This window comes from Taudactylus pleione, unplaced genomic scaffold (assembly GCF_031769625.1).
Source record: "Taudactylus pleione unplaced genomic scaffold, aTauple2 ptg000026l, whole genome shotgun sequence".
Classification (NCBI taxonomy): Eukaryota; Metazoa; Chordata; class Amphibia; order Anura; family Myobatrachidae; genus Taudactylus; species Taudactylus pleione.
In genome coordinates this window covers 36,488,859-36,515,270 of record NW_028284428.1, presented here as the reverse complement: position 1 = coordinate 36,515,270, position 26,412 = coordinate 36,488,859, and the positions used below count along the sequence as shown (strand labels likewise).

General features: G+C 43.9%; 1 protein-coding gene across 2 annotated transcripts in view; it reads left to right on the top strand.

Annotated features, from left to right (window-relative positions):
• The window catches only part of SRPX (sushi repeat containing protein X-linked), a 92,304-nt gene that overhangs the window by 26,913 nt on the left and 38,979 nt on the right, over positions 1 to 26,412 (top strand). The window contains exon 2 of one of the 2 annotated variants that reach the window (XM_088451686.1): positions 26,244 to 26,309. The exons of the other annotated variant lie outside the window; for it this stretch is intronic. Coding sequence (XP_088307812.1) covers positions 26,244 to 26,309 — 66 coding nt within the window. The remainder of the gene's footprint in view (positions 1 to 26,243; positions 26,310 to 26,412) is intronic. 2 annotated transcript variants of the gene reach the window in all.

Below are 26,412 nucleotides of genomic sequence, written 5' to 3'. Positions count from 1 at the left end.
TATTTTCCAGAGGTCAGTGAAGTTGGAGACTAGTATCACTTTCCTACCATTATCTTCTTTTAATATTCACAAATGGAAAAAAAATTAACACCAGGACCAGACCTTGGGGTAAATTTACTAAGATTCGAGTTTGGTCGAGTTTTGTTTTTTTAAAACGCTCTTTACTTCGCTGAAACTCAGGTGAGTTTTCCGTTTTTCAACTCGCAAATTTACTAAGAACTGAGTTTAGCTGAAAGTGAGTTTTCCGATGCGAGTTTAGATGAGTTTACTCAACCGAGATTCCAGTGTTTTCTCTCTGCCAAACTCACTCGAGCAAGCAGCCTGCACATATCAGTGAGATATGTGTAAGCTGCTTGTGTGTTGAACCTGTAAAAAACAGGTTAAAATATAATAAAAAAAGACGTAAGGTCCCCCCTCAAAAGCATAACCAGCCCCTTACTTGTTAGCCAGTCCTGGTTCCAAAAATTACGGGGAACAAAACGAGTAGGGTTCCACCGTAATTTAGGAACCAGCACCAGGCTGCAGGGCCAGTCCTGGTTTTAAATATAGGGGGACAAAAATTGCATTACAGTACCCCTATATTTAAAACCAGCACCGGACCCAAGCCGACCGGGGTGTAATGCCACAGCCAGGAGACCCTATTATCGGGTCTCCAGGGCCAAAGCATTCTCACCCCAAGCTGGTCAGGCCAAGCCGGGGATCTCAGGGGAGGTGAAGACCCCTAAAAAAAGGGGTACCCCCTCTCCCAAAACCCCAGGCTTGTTCTGAAGCCCGGGGCTCTTCCCTGCACCACTGGGCTGTGGGTACAGGGGTAATAAAGTGTAAACTCAAAGTAAACTACTGTATTTTACAGTGGAACTACAGGTGCCAGCATGCCTGCCCTTTGGCACTTGCGGAACTACAAGTGCCAGCAGGCAGCCGGCATCCGTGCCTCCACTATAAAATAAATAGTTAAATAAAAACAGTACACAGACACCGTATACAGTAAACTGTATCACCTCCAGCCTTGTGCCCCCTGTGTTACCTCCAGTCTCCTGTGTCACCTCTAGCCTTTTGCCCCCAAGGTTTCCTCCAGAGCCAACCCAGTCCCCAGCCCCCTCTAACTTACCTTCTTCTTAGTCAGCCTACATACTCTTCTATGCAGCTCCTCTTCCTTTCGCCGAGTAAATTACAACACCAGGGGCGTTTCTAGAGAGGAGTGGGCCCCTGTGCAGTCTCCGACACGGGCCCCCTCCTCTCCGCCCGGCGGCTGGCAGCGCACTGAGCTGTGCGCGGCCAGCGCCGGAGTTATAGACTCTGGGCACCAGAGTCTATAGTGTATGCACAGGTCACCGGGAAAAAGACCGAAGGCCGCGGCGGCAATTTTCCCTGTACTGCGCATGCACAAACGACGAGAAAATGGCCGCTGCGGCCATTTTCCAGTCGTTTTACAGCGCTGGACCCCCACGCCGACGTTGGACTCTGGAGAGGTAAGTAATATTATGGGTGCAGGGTGTGCAGTGCGGGGCCCCCCTGGACCCAGGGGCCCGTGTTCCCTGCGCACCCTGCACCCATTATAGATATGCCCCAGGACAACGCGATACACACCACGCAGAGCTGCAAAGTGAAAACACTGCAAGACCTAGAAGCCTACATGATCCATTGTGCCGGGCAACACACAGGAGGAATCTTACATCCACGTGCATTGTGCGTGCTGGCTGGGCCACAGCACCCCCTGTATCCAATGTCTAGGTGTGTTATTTACAGTTTTACAGCAGGTTTAGCAACCGCTCACCCTGCACCCCCCTGGCGATACCACTGCTGGTGTGCTACTAGTCATGATCAGTGTGCACTATCACCTGCCCTATTTTAGGTACAAAAGATACACATCTTAACGGGTATATTTTCTCTTATGTCCAGATCTTCATTGACCACCCACATTTGTGTGAGCAAAGCCTCACTTAACTTGCTCTATGTGAGAATGCGCTATCTCACCGTGTTCTGCCTCTTCCGAATTGTAGATGCACTGGAACAGAACCGTAACTAAACTTTTTGGTGCCCGGCGTCCCTAAAACCTATTTTTCAAATATGTACTTAAGACGCAGGCACGAAAAAGGGGTGTGGCCTCATGGGTCGCCATCAGAATTTGTGGCGCAGATAGCTCCATGTGTAAGGTGCCTGCCTGTAAAGTAAGAGGTGGTAGGTTTGATTCCTGGGTTTGACAAGTTTTTTTAAATGTGTGTGTTAAATAAAAGAGCATGTGGCTGAAGGTGCTTTGGTAAGTGGCTAGATGGAGGGCGAATCGGCCAGGGAGGTGATAAGGGCGGCCAGGAGATTCTGGGGATAAAAGAAAAGGAAATTTTAAGTGAGAATTATTATAAACAGAAAATTGACAGGCCCATGCAGCGCCCCCTGCCCTGCAGTGCCCTGTGCCATAGCACATGTCGCACCACCCTACACTGGAAATGCGGTTTACTCTTCATTGCCTGTACTTGCATGCAGCAATTTTTGTACTACAAATTCTTGAAAGATACACTATGCCAAGGGCATGCATACAACGTTGCATCAGACCTAAAATCAGTTGGCGTATTTTTCATGTTTTTTTTTTTTAGCCCCATGAGTTTTAAGATAGCATATTATATACTGAAATAAAGTTTATAGAGTGCCCTTTTGAAGTTCATTGTCAAGTGTCCCTTTTCATCAGAGTAATATATAGCAATACATAATTAATTCCAGTAATGCAAACATTATGATTCTTTGTCCGGTACTTCACAACTGGATATAATTACAGTACAGATGACTGAACATCATAGTTAATTTGTTCCGCTTTGCTAAAAGTAAACGAAAATCTATTCTTCTACCAGTATAATAATAAAAATGACATGAGATCAAATAAAACAGTATTTGGCATAATGTGGTACAAAGGGAAAAATCATAGCTAATAGGATATTTTATATGTTTATATATCCCTTGTAGTTATGATATACTTTGTGGGCCCATAACAAATTTTGAAGGGACCCTCAATGCTCCTAGGGAGACACCTCCCCCCACAGCGCTCCACCAGAGCTTTTTTAACGTTGGCTACTAGATAAACTCGGGGGCGGACTTGTTGGCAAGTATGATTTATTCACATCAACAATAATTCATCCTAAAGATATATATCATAATACATCATAAAGAAAAATATATTTCTTTTTTTTGTAAACCTGCGCCAAGAGAGAATGTCCCTTCTGCTTTGGTGGGAAGAGCCTTCCTGCAGTATTTGTTCCCTACATATAACATAACTAAGGTCCACAGTGACCATGACAAAAATGTCAGCATGAGATCATTAACATGATGCAAACGACGACAGACCACATGTCCACATTGACGAATGTCGACATCATCACAACGTTGACAACGTATTTTTGAGGTGAGTCCAACCCTTCCTATTACCCCTAAACCATATCCCTAACCTTAATGGTACCATCTGCATTTTCACTATGTTGACATTTTGTCCATTTCGACATCACGACATCCGACATTATGAATTATAAGGGATATACAGTACATGTGAAGTGTCTGACTTGTTAGCAGACAAAAATGTATAAGTATATATTTCTTCTATACATATACAGCACATTTATAATACCAGTTCTAGTAGGATGCCCTTCAAAACATGAGGAACTAGCATCAGTATAAGAATTCCACGTTGATTTACTAAGGAACAAAAAAAAACCTAGTCTTTTACAGGCAGTGTATAATTTGTATTTTAAATTATATATGCTCCCAGGAGTATTTTCTGTACTCACATGAGCTCTTGGTGACACCCTGTTAGAGTGACTTTAGCTTATGCCTCTTTTTAGTTAGAAATACTGAATTCCTGCGAAGCACCTTGTAATTGCTGACATTTATTCATACTGTATGACCAGACACTATTGTTGCATGTGTCTAAATTACTATGTTTACCGAATGTAATCTATAATCACCATCCTCCCATTTCCTTTAGCATCTAAAACCTCCAGACACTGTAATAGTGCGGCTTGTATAGTCTGTACATGGAAAGGCAGACAACAGATATGCCTTCTTGTTATAAATCTCCAACATTTCATGTTTTATTTTATTCAGATAAATAGAAATTAATTGCTCTCACTGCAGGTGCTAAACAAGTTTTAATTTCAAAGCAAAATTGTCTTGGAAGAACTGGCTGTAACATTTTTTTACACTTATACACTCTCTATACACTTTCCCGGAGGATTAGGAAGGGAAGTACATAGGCAGAGATTATCATTGGTGTAAATAACACCACCCACTGGGTACAGGGTTTATCACAACGTAAACAATATTTGTCATTACAAGCCCTGCACAAGAGTTATTTATTGTCGATGAAATAGCTATTTTGCACTGTAGGCCTGATTCAGCAAGGATCGCTGATGCGATCGCGGCAGCTTGCACGTACGCAGTTCTGCAAAATTATGCAAATGACTACGATCGCAATGCTGCCACAGCAAAACATAAAGGCGCCCACTTCTCTTTACTCACATCTGTAATACCTTGCAAGTCTGTGAAAACATCTGTACCATCGGAGCCTCGCGCACAATTATGGCAGGTCAGACCTCACTCGCAAACTGTGATTGGATGCCACTGTTAAATCTTTGACAGCGGCATCCATTTCACACAGGGGGCGGAGCTGGGGGCATTTTAGTGTAGCGCAGGCAGGGACCGGACAAAATGGGGATTTTGTTAAGGCTTATTTTCGCGGTAGGGCTTATTTTGGACCGTTTTTCAAAAGTAAGGGTAGGGCTTATTTTCGGGGTAGGTCTTATTATCTGGGAAACATGGTAGTTTGCGCACGTGCACTGCGATGCATGCGCAGAGCGCGAAATCGTCCGACTACCTGCGTCTTAGCACTTGCGATCCTTGCTGAATCAGGCCCTGTATTTGCAAATTTGCATTTCACAGAATTTGTAGTTTATAAGTAGAACTGGGATGACGGCAGGCGATTCAGTCTGTGTCGTGCTTGGAGTAAATTGGGGAACACTTCCAAATGTCGCTAGTGAAAATATTTACTCATTTCTACATATGCACAATGTTTCCTCAAACAGAATAAAGCCCAGTATTCACCTCTCTCTTTACCAACCTACAATACTATTGGATAATAGTACTTTATTTCTTTCACTTCTAAAGTTCATTACTTAGATTGACTACCAAGCTTCACTACTAAACAGCAACCAGAGTGCTGTCAGCCAATGGTAGCACAGGCTTCCAGACCTGCCAAAAGTGAATGCTGTGGCCCTGCCTGTTTTATGTACTATTCTGTGTCAGATATTAGCGTTTGACATGTTGGCCCTGGTAATATGCACAGCAATAGAAATGAGATCTATAAAAGATTATGTTCAATTGTAGGGCCAGTTGTAGAGCATGTTTTGAGGATGTACAGTAATTTGTAGAGTATGTGCCCAGCTGCAGGGATGTCATATCTCCCAATGTCAGGATTTCAGCAGGACAGTCCTGATTTAAGGGCTCGGTCCCGCATCAAGATCGGGATGTATTGTCCCAAAATGTGCAGGTATTCCCACCACAGCCTTACCTGTGTGGAGTTTTTATATTCTCTCGGTGCTTGCGTGGGTTTCCTACGTGTACTCCGGTTTCCTCCCTTACTCCAAAAATATACTGGTAGGTTAATTGGCTCCCAAAAAAAAAAAAATGAACCCTAGCGTGGATGTGTTTGAATGTGATAGGGAATATAGATTGTAAGCTCCACTGGGGCAGGGACTGATGTGAATGGCCAAATATTCTCTGTAAAGCGCTGCAGAATTTGTGTGCGCTATATAAATAACAGGTAATAAATAAATAATAAATATCCTAATCAGCTACGCCCATTCTAAGATGCAGACACTCCCTTTTGCTACATGGCGATACCTCTCTGTCCCGAGCCAGCAATATACAAATGGAGAAATTTACTAAATATTTGTTTTCCCAGGATTTAGAAACTGATGGGAATCGACGTCAATTGGATTGACGGCAGTTTCTAAGTCCAAAGTGCAACATTTACTTCCCACCATCATCCCTTCTCAATCCAACCATTGTTTAATAGCATTGCTTCTATATTTTTGATATATAAAAATTTGCCTTGCTGATTGCAGAAAGACTGAAGGGGCAAATGCTGTGGGGACCCCCTGATTTTCCACTAACCAGTTCTAGGCTCTACAGGACTCTATAGGACTGGAGACACTATAACAGGGGGGAACATGGTCCCACCACCATAGTGTCAGTCAGGCCAAGGCTGGAATTCCTAGGGAAATGGAACTCACAACATTTAAAAAAAAATTCACTGGACTGGACTGGTTGTCCCCTTCATGATCTGTGACAGAACTTTCTGACACTGGGCAGTATGTTTCGCTGCAGAATGCCTTGATAGTCTTGAAATGTCATTGTGCCCTGCGCAGATTCAAGGCAGACCCTTGCCAGATGCAGGAAAACAGTCCCAAAGCTCAACTGATTCTCCTCCATGTCTTACAGAAGGTATGGTGTTCATTTCTTTGAAAGCTTAATTTTTTTTTCTGTGAACAGAGGCCCTGATTCAGACCCGCTCGCTGCCGGAGGAAGGTCGCAGATCTGAAGGGCGTTTTTTTTGTTTTTTTAGAGACCGGCCTCCAGGCCGCTGGCTAAGCTGTGGGTGACCACCCACAGCTTTAGCAAGCGACCAGGTGATGGTCGCGATTGGGGCTTGCGACGAGACCCTTGTGGTAGGGTCTCGTCTGCCGCAAGCCCCAGTGAGCTTCCAGCTCTAATAGAGCCGGAAGCTCACTACTGACATCACTCGTGATGTCAGTGGGGCCACCCCCAAACGGCAGACGTTCCTTCGGGAACGCCTCAGTTTGGCCAACATCGACAGCCGTCCCTTTTGGATGCGAGCGCCGGAGCGAGTGATTTCTCGCTCGCTCCGGGGCTCGCGCACGCATAGTCATGCGCACTGCCCGGTCATTGACCCGCTTGCGAGAGCATAGCGCTTGCGAGTGGGTCTGAATCAGTGCCAGAGAGGTTGATGGGATTTGCCAGAAAGCTCCAGATTTGACTCTTCTGTCCAAAGGACATTCTCCCAGAAGCATTGCAGCTTGTCATTATGCATTTTAGAAAATTCCAGACCTGTCTTTTTTAAGTTGTTTTTTCATAAGTAGAGTCCTCCTGGGTCTTCTTCCATGTAGCCCACTGTTGCTTAAAAAGCACTGGGTGGTGCGATCAGACACTGATGTGCGGTGACCTAGGAGTTCAGCTTGTATCTCATTGGAAGTTTTCCTTGGCTCTTTTTCTTCCATTCTCATCATCTTTCTTTTTAATCTGAGGTAAATTTTCCTCTTGTAGCTGCATCTAGGGAGGTTGGCTACAGACCCATGGACATTAACCATCCTAATAATATTTGCAACTGTATAAATTCACAGAAACATCAAGCTGCTTGGAGATGGTCTTTTATCCCTTACCTTTGACATGCTTATGTATAATTTTCTTTTTTTATGCAAACTGTTTTTATTGAAAAAGGACCAAGCAATTCCAAATGAAATACAAATAGAGAAAATGTATACACATATAAACAATTGCTTATTCCATTTTAAGTAATACAAAACATTTTCAACATAAAAAATCACTGCAAAAATACAAAGTATATCAATCAATAACCCAAATAAGAGTATAAGAGAAATAAAAAAAAACAAAAAGAGTAAACAAGAAAAAAGAGAAAAGAAGGGGAGACAAGGGGAGGATAGTCAGAAGGGATTAAGGCCCTCATTCAGACCCGGACGCAAGTGGCCGTTCGTACGTTCGGCGTACGTAAAAAAATATGTAAATTCAAGCACTCGCTCGTATTTTCGAACGCAGCCAAACATCCTCCCCAAACTCTACCGACCCCTCCTAACGAGCGTGCCAAATAGCGAGCGTACATCCCCGAAGTGGCTTGAAGGGAACGCACGCACAAGTTCAAACCGGAAGTGGGACTGTCAGATTCCGATTACCTGCTCCTTTTTTCTGCCTACCTCCCTCAATCGTATCATGCCAATCAATATATCAATTAGCTTAATTGGTTTTTTTTTTTTTTTTCACAATGCAATAAACTTTAATCTTGTCCGTGTGTGTGTTTACCCGCAGAATACGTACGGCTTAAACATTCGCTTTTATTTGTCAAAATACATGTTAGAGCCAATTAAACAATTGTTTTATTTGTTTTTAACCACGCATATTTTCCTGGGTTCATTTCTTTATTTAAATTTGCTTACGCATGTCACTGCATCAAGCCTATCATAACTCTCAAGAGATTTCTGGCCCTGTCGAAAACATGATGCATACACTAACCAATAGAATTGGTCCTGTTAATTACCCAAATACATTAGCCAATCAAATTTATTTTCGGGTCTTTATTAAAAATGATGTTTATCAAATACACCATTGCCATCATGAGAGCCTCGGCATTCACCAGGCGCGAGCTGCTGGTGTTAACCGAGGTGATGGATAGGCGGATCACCAGCCAGCCTCCACCCATCACAAATCGCGAGAAGCGTTCCGCATATGCGGAGGTACGTGGCCGCCTGCGTTCCTTCGGCTCACGCCGCCAGATCGGCCAGTTGGAGCGCAGGTGGTCGGACCTGCAACGACGGACGCCCCGCTTGCTGGCATGCTTTCGCATGCAGATCGCTGAAAGTAAGTTTTTGGGACTGTGGTTTTCATGTTTTTCTTTGTGGCCCTAACTGCGTGTGCATGTTTACATGTATGTCCTATTTATTCATTGTACTCATATCTGCATGGCCATGTTTTCATGTATGTCCTATTTATTCATTGTACTCATATCTGCATGGCCATGTTTTCATGTATGTCCTATTTATTCATTGTACTCATATCTGCATGGCCATGTTTTCATGTATGTCCTATTTATTCATTGTACTCATATCTGCATGGCCATGTTTTCATGTATGTCCTATTTATTCATTGTACTCATATCTGCATGGCCATGTTTTCATGTATGTCCTATTTATTCATTGTACTCATATCTGCATGGCCATGTTTTCATGTATGTCCTATTTATTCATTGTACTCATATCTGCATGGCCATGTTTTCAGATTTGTGTTGTCATAAATTAGTGTTTTACTCGGTTTTGGTTGAAACTAACCACAATTTGTTTCACATCTTTTAGGGGCACAGTGAAGACTACGGCGTCATCGCCATCCAAGACGGCGCTCTCGCCCACTCTCCCCAACCCCAAGCCAACCCTCCACACCCCCAAATTCCCCTATTTCCCCCTCCTCCCCAGCCTGCCCAGACCCTGTGGAGGATATTTCGGGGCTCCTTCCCCTCCATCCCTATTCCCCCTCTCCTCCAACCACCCCTCTTCTAACTGCCCCCTCCCCTGAATTCCAAATCACCCCGCCCAGCTCTTTGGGGAATGGAGGCACCTCCGAGGCGGACGAGGGAATGGCTTCAGGAGCGGGCGTTATTTTGAACGGTATGGTTTTTTTTTTGTTTATTTTTCGGCAAAAACTGTTTGGATGTAATCATGTGTCGTTCCCTTTTTTTCTGTTTTTATGGCGAATTTTGGGAAGTTTTCGGGTTGTCTTTACCTGTTACTGCTGATTTCACCATACACATATCACACCTGCCTGAGTCTGATTTTTGGACTTGTAATTTTGGGGTAGACCATTTTGGGGGGCTTTGTTTTTTCGGTGTAATTCTGCTTTGGGCCACAATATTGACATTTTTTGGTAGCTTGGTTTGGCTTGTTTTTTAATGTGGTTTCATTATTGATGTATTAATCCCCACACTTTTCTAACCCACAGAGGAACAGAGGCGTATGGCTGAATTAGCCGGCTGTGTGGGGCGGATGCGGGAACACGTCATCGGGCTGCTGGTGGTCCTTGACCATATGTCGGTCCTCCTTAGGAACCAGTTTTAGTTTTTTTTGTGTCAAAAGATAAATAAATTAATATTTTAAAGTTAACGTTCTGTCTCATTCCTTGTTTCCAAATCAGAGATTGTTTACACTGACATAAGTAGACTCTTCCAGCAAGGATTTGCAATTATTGTCACTAAGATTGTGTGTTGTATTTTTTAGGAAAACAGGCACAAGAAACACCTAACAGTAACAATCTGATTGGCCTTTTTTGGTGTTGTACAAATTATCTATTACTACATTTTACAGGTTCCTATTTGGGGGGCAACCTGCTTAGGCCGATATTACGAAGCCAACTGATTGTACAGGATTCCTTTGGGTGTTGGTTTGGACCCAGACAACATCTTCCATTTTAGCTCAACTTGCGTCATTACAGGCTTACCCCTTATGCAAATGTAACGTGTGTGAACCTGGTTACACTTGCTTGTAATGGGCCAAAAAAGGTACAAAATTACACTCTCCAGACATTTATTCACAACATAACTAAAATAACAAAGTGTTCACTCACAAACAAAACACACAGTGATAATCATAAATACAACACATACAAAAAACTTTACAAAATCACACAAAAAATCAAGAACTGGTTGACGAAGGACCATGCCAAATGATTCCACAAATGTGGCGTTGCAATATGGGTTCCATAATATATTCCCAAAGTTTCCACATGAAGGTTTTTTGAGGGTAGCAGGAAGTAGTCATCGTTGGAGTCCCAAAGATTATGAAAACAAACAGAAGATGGAGAAAAAAAATACAATAATTAGATGTTCTCAAACAATCCGTACCACATTGTGTCTAAACACTGTTGTTTTGCCAATATTTACCTAAAATATCTGGCCACCACATCATCGCGTATGGCCCCCCCACATACTGACCTCCGACCAACCTCGGGGGGGCCATCCTCAGGTAAGGCATCCTCTGGCTGTATTGGGACACCACTCCTTATGGCAATGTTGTGAAATGTCCCACACAGGACCACAATTTTCGAAACCATATCCGGCAAATACATGAGCTTGCCACCAGAGCGGTGGAGGCATCTGAATCGGCCTTTTAAAAGGCCGATACAGCGCTCCACCACTTGCCTGGTGGCTGTAAGTGCGGCATTAAAATTACTTTGTGGCCCTGGTGTGGGAGCCAAATAAGGAGTGAGCAGCCAGGGCGTGCAAGGGTAGCCACTGTCTCCTGTGAAAAAGAAGTGACAACATCAGGATCACTGTGTATCAAGCTTAACATTGTTATGTACTAAAGGTCTCCATTTACCCAGAAGCCACGCATCACCAGCTTGTAGGTTGTTTAATTTGTGCCATATCCCTGATTGCCGGATGACGAATGAGTCATGTGCACTTCCTGGTAATTTGGCATTCAGGGACAAGATCTGGAGGGAGGCATCACATACCACCATTACATTCAGGGAGTGATAGTGTTTACGGTTGCGAAATATGGCCTCCAGGCGTGCTGGAGGCTGAAGTGGTATGTGAGTACCATCCACAACCCCTATGATGTGTGGGAAGCCAGCTATTTGGTAAAAATTGGCCTTGGCCACACTAAGGGAACCCATATCCAAAGGCATTTGAATAAAATGATGGAGGTGCTTGAAAAGTGCCTCCATCACTGCCCTCAGGATCCGGGAAAAGGAGGATTGTGAGATGCCCGCCACTATTCCCACCGTTGTTTGAAACGATCCTGAGGCACAGAAATGTAACACCGCCATAAATTGCGTAAGTGGTGGTATTGCTGTAGGACTGTCAATTTGCCGCTCAAGATCACTCTCTATTAATGAGAGAGTGTCTATGATGATTTTGGGAGGAAGACGGTAGCGTCTTAAAACCTCATCATCGGGCATTCCAAAAAGGGTGACACGTGTTTCTTCCAACAACGCAAAGTGGGTGTAATGGTAGGGTATGTAATGGTTGGGAGCCTGGGGAGCCAAGGGACAATTTCTGTAGCCTGACCCAGACTGTTTTCCTCCATCATAATCCACTGCCTGGAACCTTTTGCTCTGGACCATTCCCGAACACGATTAAGCATGATAATAGCTAGTAATGTGAGGAAGCTGCAAACCACCTTCATGTTTACGGCGGTATAGAATAGCATGCTTAAAGCGTGGTGTGGAACTGTTCCAAACAAACCTACGGATGAGACACTCCACTTACACAAACCAAGATGAGGGAACATGAATTGGAAGGGTTTGCAGAAGATATAGAATTTTGGGTAATGTGTTCATTTTCACCACGTTGATTCTACCTATCCAGGATAGACGTGAGGAGCACCATCTAGTATAATCATTTTGAATAACTTGTAATAATGGCGTAAAATTATTCGAGAACAATTGGGAAAGTTCTTTGGTCAGATAGACTCCCAAATATTTAAGTCTAGTAGGGTACCAAACAAAGGAGAAGGACTGTTTCAAACAGTTTATCAAGGACGGAGGTGCAGTCAAGTTCATAGCCACAGATTTAGATTGATTCATTTTAAAATTTTAAACCATACCAAATTTCTGGAATTCTAGTAGAAGGTTCGGGAGAGAAGTAATCGAATTAGTAATCAATGCTAAAAGGTCGTCTGCGAAGAGGGCTAGTTTATGTTCCTGTCCGCCAATGTGGATACCCGAGATGTTCTTATTAAGTCGAATGGCCCTCACCAGAGCCTCCATACAGAGGACAAATAAAAGAGGAGAGAGTGGGCACCCCTGCCTCGTGTCATTTGATATGTTGAACGAATCAGAGAGGTACCCGTTTACTCTGATTCTCGCTGAGGGGGCATCATATAAAGCCAAAATTCTATGCAAACAGGCCGACCCCAAACCCAAGTGGCGCAAAAGACCCGACATAAACTTCCAGTCAACCCTGTCGAAAGCCTTCTCTGCATCAGTCGATAATATCATAGACTGTGAGGATGAAAGAGAGGCATGGAGTATTAAATTAATAACTTTAGTGGTGTTATCTCTAGCCTCGCGGCCTAGGACAAAACCCACTTGGTCATCGTGAATCAATTTGGGCAGAAGAAGTTTCAACCGGTTGGCAAAGAGTTTAGCAAAAATCTTTAAGTCGATGTTGAGGAGTGAGATAGGCCTGTAACTAGGGCATAAGGTGGGATCCTTACCTTCTTTAGGCAGGACAGTGATATGTGCCTCAAGCAATTGTTTAGAGAAACGAGTCCTATCTGAAATTGAGTTAAAAGCACGAGTTAGGATGGGAGTCAGTCTGTCCTTAAAAGCCTTATAGTAGGTTGAAGAGAATCCATCTGGACCGGGGCTTTTACCAGCTGGGGAAGAGGAAATCACCTGGTCAACTTCTTCAACAAGAAAAGGCGAATCAAGCATATAAACCTCTTCTTGAGATAGCGTGGGATAATTAAGTGAATGGAGATACGATGATATTGCTTCTTGACGATTGAAAGTATCAGAGTTATGGCCTGCGTTTTTTAAATTGTAAAGTTTAGTATAGTAGGAACGAAATGACTCAGCAATTTTTTTAATCTCATTGTGGGTCTGACCATTTTCGTCTTTTATGGCTTGTATGAATGTGACTGCACGCTGCTCACGTAATGCCTTAGCCAACATCTTACCCAGTTTATTTCCTCATTGATAGAAGCGATTGCGACTTTTCCGATATGACAACTTAATTTTATCAATGGAAAGTCTATGGAGGGCAGCTCTAGCTTCCTCTAATTTAAAATAGTAATGAGATAAAGAGGCTTTGTGTGATGTTTCTAGGGATTTGATCTCAGCGAGAAGGGCATCTCTTTGTTGTGTTTTCTGTTTTTTAAGATAAGAACCTAATTGTATACATTTACCCCGCAGAACACATTTATGTGCCTTCCAGACCGTTACTTTGGAAATGTCGTCTTGGTCATTTTGTTCAATATAAGAATCAAAGAGGATTAAATCTGGGATTTACAATAAGCATCTTGTAGGAGAAGATCATTGAAATGCCACGACCAAGGGTTGAGCGAGTGCTGGGGGAGGGAGAGTGTAAGAAAAACTGGTGCATGATCAGACCATGAGATCGATCCTATTGAAGTATCAGATATGAGGTGTAAATGTCGATGACTTAAAAATAAATAATCAATTCTTGAATAAGTGTGGTGTGGGCGGGAAAAAAAGGCGAAATCTTATTCAGCTGGATGGGCAATTCGCCAGGAATCAGCCAGTTGGTGATCGTGAAGGGTGCGTCTCACCCGTCTGAACTCCTTCCCCGGTCTATGAGACGCTTTACTAGAAGTATCTCGAAAAGGATCAAGGGGCCAATTTAAATCATCTCCAACAACTATAATCCATTCCAAAAAAGTATCGGCTTTATCCAAAACAGAAGCAATAAAGGAAGGCTGTCCAGAATTGGGTGTGTAAAGATTTAAAAAAGAAAAACACTGATGATGAATTGTGCATTTAACCAGAAGTCCTCTACCCTCAACAAGTCTATATATGGAAACATCGGAAATCGGGAGGTGGCGAGCAAACAAAATAGCATCACCTAAGATTTTGCTGGCTGAATTATCGCTGGTAAGTGCGTGCGGGTAATAATAATTTTTTAAGGGAGGGGCATGTCCATTTTTAAAATGCATTTCTTGTACAAGAGCAATATCAACTTTATCCACACGAAAAGACTGAAGCATTTGGGATCTTTTTTCGGGGATATTTAATCCTTTAGCGTTAATACTAACAATTTTTAACCCATGCTTTTGACTAGACATAAATATTCAATGTGAAAGAAGCAGAACATACAACCTACCTAAACATATCATTGGTCATCCACCTACACAAGTCTCCCTTGGGGGTAAAGAGGTATGGGAAAAGGAGAAAAGGAAGGAAAGGGGGAAAGGTAAAACAAGGAAAAGAAAAGAAAAAAAACAACATAATCGCAAATAAAAAATACACATTTAAAAGAGTAAATATAGATCAAAAATGAAACATCGGAATGCTGCATCTGGATAACCAGGAGACAAAAATCTGCTCCATATCCAGGATATTGTAGAATGCAGCACTGAGGGGTTCGGAGGGACAGTAACAGAAACAACCCAAAACTGATAGACACATAATGTCGAAATATCACCAAAACTACTATAATTAATTAGAAATGTAGTAAGAACAACATAATAAGAATTAGGATCTAAATCCTTGTTAGGCAAGGAAAAGTCGGAACAGTTTCACCCACCTCTAATGCGAGACGAGATGATCAGGTCTCTTCTGAATGTGCTGGTATAGACAGACGTCTTGTCTTCCGCCCTGAATTGGATACTCGTTGCCATCGTTCGCCTTCTGAGGGTAGGGAAGCAATCACTAAAGGGCTGTATAAGGCCTCCCAGTCAGGAAGTGGCACTGGGTCTATACCCAAAGTTGAGAAGAAGGAGGGGAGATCTGTTGGTGTATGGAGAGCGATACTTTTTCCATTGTGGATGACTTGTATATTGAATGGAAAACCCCAGCGATATCTCAGGGAGTGTTTGCGAAGTTGTTCCGTTAGTGGTCTCAAGGTTTTCCGTTGTTGCAAAGTATGCCAGGATAGATCCGGAAACAGCTGAATCTTATCTCCGTTAAAATCAACCTCTTCAAGTTGGCGTACCTTCTACAGGATGGCTTCTTTTTGGGTGTGATAATGAAGGCGGCAAATGACATTGCGGGGTTTGTCTGTAGGTAGACCTCTAGGACGGAGAGCACGATGTGCTCTATCAAACAGGATCTCACTATTAGGGTCCAGGCCAAGAATCTCGCCAAAGATCTTCGGGAGTGCTTCCGTAAGATTGGGCTGAGTAACATCCTCATGGAGGCCTCGTACTCTGATGTTGTTGCGTCTACCGCGATTATGTAAGTCATCTATAGATGATTTAAGAGAACGAATCTCAGACTGTTGATGAGAAAGAACATCTGTGAATTGTTGAAAGCATCATCGGACGCCTCTTTATGATCTTCTAGTTCGTCTACCCTATTTGCCAGTTCAGCCATATCCGATTGAATGGTAGCCACTTCTTGGCGGATAGCAGCCTGAATTTTGGTCTCCAAAGATTGGAAGTCCTGTTTCATAGGTAATGATCTAACATGAGAAAGGATTTCACTGATCTCTTCACGTATAGTAGAAGCAGGAGTATTAGGAGGTTGAGTATCTTCTGGTGATAATCTGTCTGAGGAGGAAGATATAGTAGGGGAAGATGGTGTTGAAGTCACCCCTGATGCATTTGTACCAGCAGACTTTAGGAACTGATGCATATCTTGCTGAGATCCGCTGTCGGTTCTACTACCTACTTCCGACTTGGACCTTTGTTTCTTGTCTTTCCCCATTCTGGATTTAAGATGTACAGTGAGTATGTATCATGAGCAGCAATTTGTGTACAATTCTTGTTTATTCAACCAGTTAGGAGAAAATGCGGGTCATCTCTAGGCACCGTCCCTCCTATGGACCTAGGCAGCGATCGGGAATGTCATCACATCATATTAGAGAACAGAACAGAACTTAACGTGATCTCGTATCAGAACAGGAAGATAAAACCCATAAGGTTGTCTACATGTCGCATAACATCCTTGTATTTGGGAAGTGTGCTTGAAACTAATTGCGACAGTAACTAGATTATGATGAGTTTCAATCAAGCCACCACCAGAGGGAGCTAGAGGTGCTATAATTGTGGGTGAGTGTAGAAAGCAATGTAGAACCACATGAAAAATTACTGTTCAGCAATATAGGTATAATAATTGACCACAGTGTGATTCAGTTGTCACTACCCTGTCAATATCTGTGCAATAAAGCACAGCACCAATAATAAAGAAACAGTGGCTCCTGTGTATAAATGAAAGAGTCACTTCAAAATAATAGTCATGTGACAGGAGTATTCTTGCAAGAGTTAAGTATTCTGGACCTCATTCAGAGTCGGTCGTTGCAGCCGCTCAGTCGTAAGGGAAAAGGGGCCGGATATGCAAATGAAGTGCTCGCAAGTTGCGTCGTTAAGATGGGATCGTTAGCTGAACGAGCGAAGAGAGGATGCGGCCGTAAGACTAAAAACACGCCCCCTTCTCGTTCGCAATACACATCATCTCCGGGCATATAAGGATTAATCGAGACCATCGGGAACCATCGGAGCTGGTCATAGAGCTTAAGGTTGACCATACCCTCTCTTAAGCACTACGATCAAGTCAGTGTAAAAACCTCCCATGTCACATGTGCCATGACACTACTTAGTTAATTATCCACTCCCATAAAACGCCGTTTGCATAGTCAGCCATGCCTGCGTTCAGATCTCCACTCCCCCGTTCACAAGCACCTTCCCCTGTTACCACCCACAAACGGCTCATTCCGTCACTCAAACTAACGACCTGGCTGTGTTCAAGGAGAGAGCAATTTCTGATCGTAACAGCTAGTTTGCGCACGCGCATTGCAAACTTTATGCATGCGCAGTTTAGCGAACATCGGTTGCGTACGACCGAGCGGCCGCAACGACCGACTCTGAATGAGGTCCTCTGTCTGTTGGTTGATAGGGGAACAACTGCTGGGTGGCTAAAGGGGAAGGGAGTGAGGATGGCCAGGAAGCAGCATAGGCTGAGAAGCAGCAGCAGGATTATTATGTATATGGAGCACTTTTCAGCTCCCTAACCGCATCCAGGCTATGCAGGGTGTAGCAAGATGGCGGACGCCCCTCTTCTGCAGACCCAGGCAGCCTCCAGGCATCTATTCAGGACCGGGAGGGCAGGTAAACAGGGTCCTCCGGGTACCCGGCAGACGCGTCAGCAGGGGAGACCTCAGGGGAGACTGCAGCAGCGGGCGTCAGCGCCGTCGCGCAGCCCACGATCCGCCGGGTGCACCTTAAATTGAGGTCCTGGCTTCAATGGAGGTTATAGGCCACAGCCTGCAAGAGGGTAGGAGACCCTCTCCGGCTCCGTGGCTGCTAACACCGGGGGCTCACAGGTGTCAGGCGGCAACAGGGAGCCCACAGGGGACACTGGATCAGGGTGAGGATGTCCAAAGGGGTAATTTAATGCCTCTTTTTTTAAGAGCCCCTTCAGACCACGTCTCCTCCAGATGGCCACCAAGCCACGCCCCTCATTTTCTTTCAGATCTCCACAGACAACTCTCTCCTTTGCGTTCTCTGGTCAGTGTGGTACACTCGATGATACCAAACAGCAGAGTGACTACTTCTCTCCATTTAAATAGGCTGAATAACTGATTAGAAGATTGAAGCCGTGTGATACTAATTCAAGAAACTAGTTTGAAATTTTGCTAAAATCCAGTTAGTTATTATCTTTTCTAAGTGGCACCAATAAATCTATGAAAAGCACCCAGTCATGTATATGACAGACATGAATCTGCAGGCAGCAGTATCAGGGCTTGGTATTGAAGCTGTGCACTCTGTACTGCAGACTTAACTTCAGGGGGGCATCCACTACACGATTTTAGCAGGCGATTGAACGATAACGACGTTGTTATCATTCAATCGTTTATAAATCGTGCAGTGTTTGGTCGTTAACGATCAACGATGCACGCTCCCTCTGGTCGTTTGATCGTCTCGTCAGTTGACTGAACATGTGAACATGCAGGTCAATTTCACTTGATCTATTAAAGATAGTTTGTAAATCGTTTGCTAATCGTTCAGACTGAAAGATAAAATTTCAAGGGAAAAAATCAAGGGAAAATCGTTTAGAGATTGGACAGGGAGTAGATCGTCTAGTGGATGTGCCCCTTAAGGGATCACTCTCATATAATGTTACCTGGAGGCCATGTCATGTGGTATAATGTGACCTGGGGGCAGGTTCGAACTGGGCCGATGGCGGGATGCCCATGGGCCTTACTGCTTAGTAGCTACACTCTCTATAGCGAGAGGGCAGTGCCTACGGTGATGGCGCTTTTCACTGTAGAAGTGTGCAGGCTGTAGTGAAGCTGCCTGCTGGGCAGTCATCTAGGCTGTTTTGACTTTTGACTGACCCGGCCGGCAGCTACAAACAGAGGACTAGGGCTGGGCACACTGCATTACTGAGTAATTCCCATAAGACTCTGCAGAGGAGCATGTTCTGAGCTCTGATTGGAGGAGCCCATCACATTCCCCTCTGATCCATGGAGATCAGCAGCAGCGCAGCCTGATGGAGTGACTTATCTGAGACAGAGGTTTCTTGTGAGTACAGTGATACTCCTAGTTTGCTGCTGTGTCTCCCCTTCCCACCACCCCTTCTCCAAGTTGCTGTTCCTCCTAGGCTCAGCACACATTCTCCAAGTCTGTTATCTCTTCCCCTTTCAATCCCAGCACTCCTGCTCCCAGTCCCAGCACCCTATCTCCTAGTCTGCTGCTATTTTCCTTCCTAGTCGCAACATCCCTGTTCCCGGGCCCAGCACCCCTGTCCCCAGTCCCAGCACCCTATATCCTAGTCTGCTGCTCTTTTCCTTCCAAGTCCCAGTATCCCTGTTTCCAGTCCAAGCACCCCATCTTCTAGTCTGCTGCTCTTTGTCTTCCTTGTCACAGCACCCCTTCTCCAAGTCTGCTCTTCTTCCCCTTTCCAGTCCCAGCACACATTCTCCCAGTCTGTTGTCCCTTCCCCTCTCAGTCCCAGCACCCCTGCTCTCAGTCTGCTATCACTTCCTCTCCCAGTCCCAGCACCCCTGCTCCTAGTCGCAGCTCTAGGTGCAACTGCTTAAAATGTTTCCTTGATGAGGAGAGGAACAAAAGTTCCTTCAGGGCAGCAGGCAGTAGCAGTTGGCTATCTGTCCCTTCCCCTCCCAGCAGCCCTGTCTACTATTCGTCCCCTTTCCAGTCCCAGCACCCCATGTCCCAGTCTGGTGCTATTTTCCCTCCTAATCCCAGCACCCCTGCTCCCAGTGTACCTGCTGCCAGTCTGCTGTCACTCCCATGCTCTCTTCCAGTCCCTAACCTCCTATCTCGGTTCTGACAAGTCAAGAAAGTCCATAAATGAAAAAAGAAAAAAGTATTCCTATCACAGGGCACTCAAGGACAAACACATTAAATATAAATAATTTTAATTCGACCAGATCACAAGATATAACAATCCCATAGTTACACCAATTTATTAACCTTTAATCAATCCTTAAAATGGGATGCAGCGAAATTTATTTATTTCGTATTTTTTATTTAAATAAAAACTATTCAATTGATATTGCCACCTTTATATGTCTAATATATTGTATATTTATTGGACTAACCACATTAAAATTAGTGTGGTATTATATCTCACATGGGCGTCTGTAGACGACAGACATATATTGCATCAAGGTGCACTGTATCTCTATTAATGGGAATCCAATGATAGTATCCTCACTGTCTCAATCACAGACGGCTACTAAAAATGGGGAATGTATGCCAATCCAATATTATCATAAGGACCTTAGTATCATACGTGTTTTGTCCTATATATCTAATATAATCATCTAATCAAGCGGATTGCATATTAATAGTGAATTCACATATAACTACAACAGCCTCATGATTTATCGCCCATTGCATTTTAAAAATGGTTTATTATTTATTGCTATGTTATAGGCATATAATTGATTTATGCAGGGCTGCCGTTATTTGTTCTCAAAAATACATTGCTGTTCCACATTAAATGGGAAAAATTAATAACAATGATGATATCATATGTCCCCTTACTAGCCGTTGTAGTGTGTAGTTCTACACATTGTATCCATAATACTGATTCCATCCACTATTTTATAAGTGGATGGAATCAGTATTATGGATACAATGTGTTCAATTGTACTCAGATGCCGTTATGAAACCATGTAGCTCTTATCATACCCTAGCTGCAAGTGAGCTCTATAATAACACCTTCACTCTCCTTATACCAAGAGTGACGTATTGTACACCCTAAGGTGTAATTCCTTACTGTATGCAAATATTAATTATACAAAATTCGGTACACAGATGAATATCCCATTAATAAATGTCAGAGAAAAGCCTCGCACCTAAGAGACTGGTAATATAAATCGTATGTTGATAATGAGGGCACCGCTGATGTACAACAATATAGCCAGTACTCTCCAACTAAATGTATAGGCATAGAATGTCCGAGTACTACTAGAAGCAGGGTCATACGCGCTCGCTAATATTTGTCCTGTAGTCTGACAGACGCCCTTAACTCTTTACAACATATTGTGTTTGAAGGTGGTTAATACATAGAAATTCACACTACACATGCCAAGCAGCGTGCATCGCGTGTCTCCTGACGTGCGTTTCGCTGTGTGGCTTAACCATATGAGCCAAGAAAGTATTTTGTGGGGGCTGGGGCAATATTAATGTGCATTTTTTTCTGTGGGGACCAATGTGTGTGTTTTTTTTTTCCATGGGGGCGAATGTATGTGTGTGTGTGTATGCGGCCGGCGGTATTACATACCGATTACCTATGGGTCTATTTATTACTAAGCATTGATAACAAAGATTTTGTATTGCCACAATAGAAAATCAGTTGTTAACCGCAACGTACTAAGAAAATCAGTGACATGCTGCGAGGTCAATGGCTGGGGAGGCACACATGGAGATGTGTTTGAGTGCTGGGAGCCTGTCTCACCCCCTACTCACTGTAACTCTCCCCTCACTACACTAAGCTTCAGTGTCCATTGATTCTCCTACCTGCATCACTGTGTCTTCTCTTACTTCTGCTGACTGAGCTCTGATCTCTAAACACTGTAGTGCACTTCCTGGTCACATGACACATCCAAGGTGTCCATCAGACATGCCTGTATTAGCTCTCTTTCTGTGCAGCTTATTGCCCATGGTGTGGCCCCACCCCCAGCGACTGACTATACAGAAGTGAGGCTGAGCTGTAGTTGCACAATCTTTCGTCTCCCTGCAGTCCCAGGGAGCTCCACAAAGCTGGTGAGTGCTAACTATAAAAATGATTACAATAAACAAAGAAGATGTTTATAAGTTATAAATATCTTCTTTGTATTCTAATAATTTTTATAACAAATCTCAGGAGTATGACAGGGGAGGCTCTGCCTCCCCTGCCTACCCTCACTGCACATCCCTGAATAAAATGTTGCCAGGGTAACTGAGAGAAACTCAGCTAGCTGGGTGCCAGCGGTAAGGCTGAACAAACCACGTAACCATCTAGTCTGGATGCAGGGGCGTTTCTAGAGAGGAGGGGGCCTGTGTGTATTCTACGACATGGGCCCCCTCCTCTCCGCCCCGGCGGCCGGCAGCGCACTGAGCTGTGCGCCGCCAGCGCCGGAGTTATAGACTCTGGGCACTAGAGTGTGCCCATAGTCTATAATGAATGCACAGGTCATCGGGAAAATGGCCACAGCGGCCATTTTCCCTGTACTGCGCATGCGCAAACGATGGGAAAATGGCCGCCAAGGCCACTTTCCAGTTGTTTTACATCGCTGGACCCCCGCGCCGACGTGAGACTCTGGAGAGGTAAGTAATATTATGGGTGCAGGGTGTGCGGTGCGTTGCCCCCCTGGATCCCCGCACACCCTGCACCTATTATAGATACGCCCCTGTCTGGATGCAAGTTTGGCAACGTGTGGCTCTCCAGCTACTGTAGAACTACACATCCTAGCATGCTCTGCCACAGTTTTAGCATGTCATAACAACAAAACTATAGCAGGGCACATGCTGGGATGTGCAGTTCTGCAGCAGTTGGAGTGTCACACGTTACCTACCCTGGTCTCAGGTATAACTTTGTAGGTTATTAAAACTCATTACAGCTGCAGTTGCTGCATAATAAATTGTATTATCATTTTAATTTGGTCTATGTTCATGGTATGCTAGGGTGGTATATACTGGCTAACAGAGCCATAACTAGACTTTTTGGTGCCCTGTGCAAGAAAGAGCATTGGCGCCCCCTCATTTTTCAAAGGGACATAATGTACCCAAAAAAGAGCCATGGCTTCATGTTGAAGGGCCAGGGAAGAGATAGGAGAGGCCAGGAGATGCTGGGGATGAAATAAGAGGAAGCTACACGCAAGAATGATAATAAACAGAAATTTGACAGGCCCAAACAGCACCCCCTGATCTGTGGTGCCCTGTGCAATGGCATCGGCCACACTACCCTAGCTATGGCCCTGCTGGCTCCTGACGTATAACTAAGATCATAGCCATCAGAGAATTTGTAACAAGGGATTTTGTAAAAATCTTGTGTACATCTGAATTAAGTTTTATAGATTGACTGAAATTTGATATTTATAAATATTTACAGTGTATACATTTACTTTTGTTGTTCAACATTTATGTTTAACTAGCTGCGATACCCGGCGTTGCTCGGGTTGAAGACTGGACCTGCAGCCTTGAATTTTTGACATTGTCCTAACCTGGATTTTTTAGAGTAAATAACAGTGCAGGCAGGTGTCTTGTCATACCATTTGGAATGGGGTTTATCAGGAGCAGACTGACTTACAGATCAGTATAGTTTACAAAATCACTTCTGCTTCAGAAATCACTGCAGAACAAAGGGGATGATTCAAAGGGGGTGATTCAACTGCGGATGGATATACTATGTTAGCAGCTGCAATAGCTGTAATATGGTAATGCAGCAGAAGGCGTCACGCCTCCTGCATGCACCGCAGGATCGGATCATCTGCAATCTCTTTGACCAACTGAGCGACCAGCTGAACGACTCTTTTTTAGAAACAGAGGCCGTCGCAGCCCCCTCCCCGCCCACTGAGTCTGCTGCCAGACTGCGTGCGGAATCACAGACCCGTACTGCACATGCGCAATAATCGGGAATCTGCCTGATCCCTGTCACTGAATCCGCAGCTGAATCACCCCATGAAATCACTCTGTAGACCAGCATTAAAGACCATATCTAGCAGAGCTGCCATCAGGGGGGGGGAGTCCTGTTCCTAGACAGAGAAGGACCTGTCTGCAATGGCACTCTGTGGCTGCTATCAATCTCCCCTGCTGTTTGTAATCTCCGTATGCTAAGCTTTGCCAGGATCAAAGATTGTGAATTGATTACTCTGTCTGCCATAGTCTGAATGTATTGAGTGTTGAGCTGCTCATGAGTCTGCCAGATACTCTTCTAAGACCCCAAGGCAGCTGCTGTAAGATGAGACAGTGAGTGAAAGTCAAAGTTTATCATGCAAACAAAGATGGCAGACTAACTCTGTATTTCATGTATGCGGCTGTTGGAAAAGTGATATAGCACAGCACTTAGGAAGAGTTGAGAGTGTGACAGTGTGTGTATGATGCCAACCCCAGAACCTGTGTAATTTAAGTGTGTCCCGGTTTTATGGGATTGTATGACAGTGTGTGGCCCTGACAAAGTTCAAAGTTCAAAACCACGGATGTAGAGAAAGAAAACAAGATGCAATAGGTGCACACACCCAGGGCTCTGCATAAAAGCAATCTATAGCTACCTTTATGAGATGTTGAAATTAATTACTATCTGTAACTTGTATCGGCAACGTGTGCACAGTACATTATACCATGGCTCATATAAACCTCTTTCTTCAGCATTTACATTTAAACTTAAATTTTTTGGTTACAGGAGAAACTGGATAACCCGGAATTACTTGGGTACTGCTGACTGACTACATGTTGGTTCTAATGTCAAAGCTTAAATTAACATCATTCATTGTAACTGGCTTTATATTTACAGCACTTACAGCAATGCTATGAATAATTATGCTAACTAAGCTGTACTATGCTTTAACAATGTACAGTATTACAGCATTAAATCTGCGTGTACTGTATTACCATTGAAAAGTGCATCTAGTCCATTTATGGAGCTTATACATTATAATTGGATCAGAAAGTTTGTGATAATCACCAAACCCAAAACATTTTGCATCCTGTATAATCTGTTTCTGTCACTGTTCTAGATAAAGCAACAACAGGGCCGATATTCTACTTTAATTCCACATTCTAATTTTTTGCAGCCTTAAGTTAAAATGAGTACATAAAACTGTGAACGTTACGTGCACAGGGCTGTGAGATGGACGCTAATGCGATTGCAGATGCAATTTCACATGGAACGCAGCTGTGAAAATATGTTAATTGTTCCAAATCTTCCCTGAGCATAGGGGCGCCCTCTGCTGCCTTCTCATGTGTGCCTGACGTCGCGTACCAGTGTAAATATTGGTAATATCGACGCACATAGACCAGCCATGCAGCCCTTGCAGCAGGTCTGACCTGTCTCAAATACAGCGGTTCTCCGAACACACAGAGAGCACTCATACTGAGTATGTGATCACAAGGGATGCAGTTCATTTACTGGCGTCCGGAATGCCGGGCGCTGGAAGGCCGACTATGTACTAAAGATAGGCTTCTAAATTCCGACGCCTACCTTTAGCCAGACGCCGAAATCCTGACGCCTGGCATCCCGAACGAAGGTAAGCGGGGACTGTTAGCTGTTTGCCGTGTAGGGGGGGTTAGTTTTAGGCACCCCCGGGGAGACTTAGGGTGAGGCAACCCCCAGGGAGAGTTAGGGTTAGGCTAGGGGAAGGGATGGTTAGGGTTAGGCGCCACTGGGGGGAGGTTAAGGTTAGGCACCACTAAGGGAGGGTTAGTGGGGGGGAGAGGGGGGGTTAGGGTACTTTGCAGTCCCAGTCGGGATCCTGACGGTTCGGGCTTCCAGCGTCGGTATTTAGTCCGCTGGCAATACATCCGGCGGCATTACATACCGATTTCGATCACAATGGCTAATTTATGAGCGCTCATTCACTTTGCGAATGGGTTCTCTATGTGTGCAGAATTGCTAACAATCACTGCGGGTGACGCATGCGACAATCACAATTGCTAAACAATAACTGCCGGTGACGCATGCGAAATAGCAGAAAATCGCCCCACTGACTCTTGTAACTTGACGGTTTGGTTGGATAAACTAGTTGCAGAACAGTGCCCTATCTACTACAGTAAGTTTAGGCAATCTGTGGCTGTTTTGCATCTACAAGTCCAAGCATTCACCATTAGCAAGAGGCTGTAAGAGCATGTTGGGACTTGTAGTGCCACAACAGCTGCAGGTTGTTGAGCTTAATTCAGCATTCTGGGATATAAATACTGTAATTGCCCCAGTCACCAAAACAGAACCCGCCAGTTTTGTTAAACCACTATTACCTCTGAAGATAGGAAGGATATAACATGCCTTATGTGTTATGGTGGACTTGTTCACTTTCTAAATGTACAAACCTTATTGTAATCCATAGCATCACAGTGCATATGTACATAATTATAAAACAATTCATAAGTCTTTTTTTTTTTACAAAGCATAACAATAAGTAAACTAAAAAAATAATTATAATAACTGAATAGTAACTGCTGCTGTAAGCAAACAGGTCTGCTCTTTTATATTGGCGCCATAAATGCACTTAGTAACAGAAATGGATGCTTCCCAAATTAATATCACTCGCTGTCTCATCCCTAACATGTACTTTGTTTTTTTTCTTTTGCTATTTCCATTTTATTTGTTCTTTATTTTAGGATCGGGATATTCACCCCTGGAAGATGATGAGGATGCTTATGCACGTTCTAGACATCGCTCCCCAGGTGAAGGCTTAGCTTATTCTGCAGGCTGTGTGTGAAAGTCATAAAACTACTCCCTGCTTCACTAAGACTTGCTTCAAATTGCTGCAACATTAGAACCATTGAG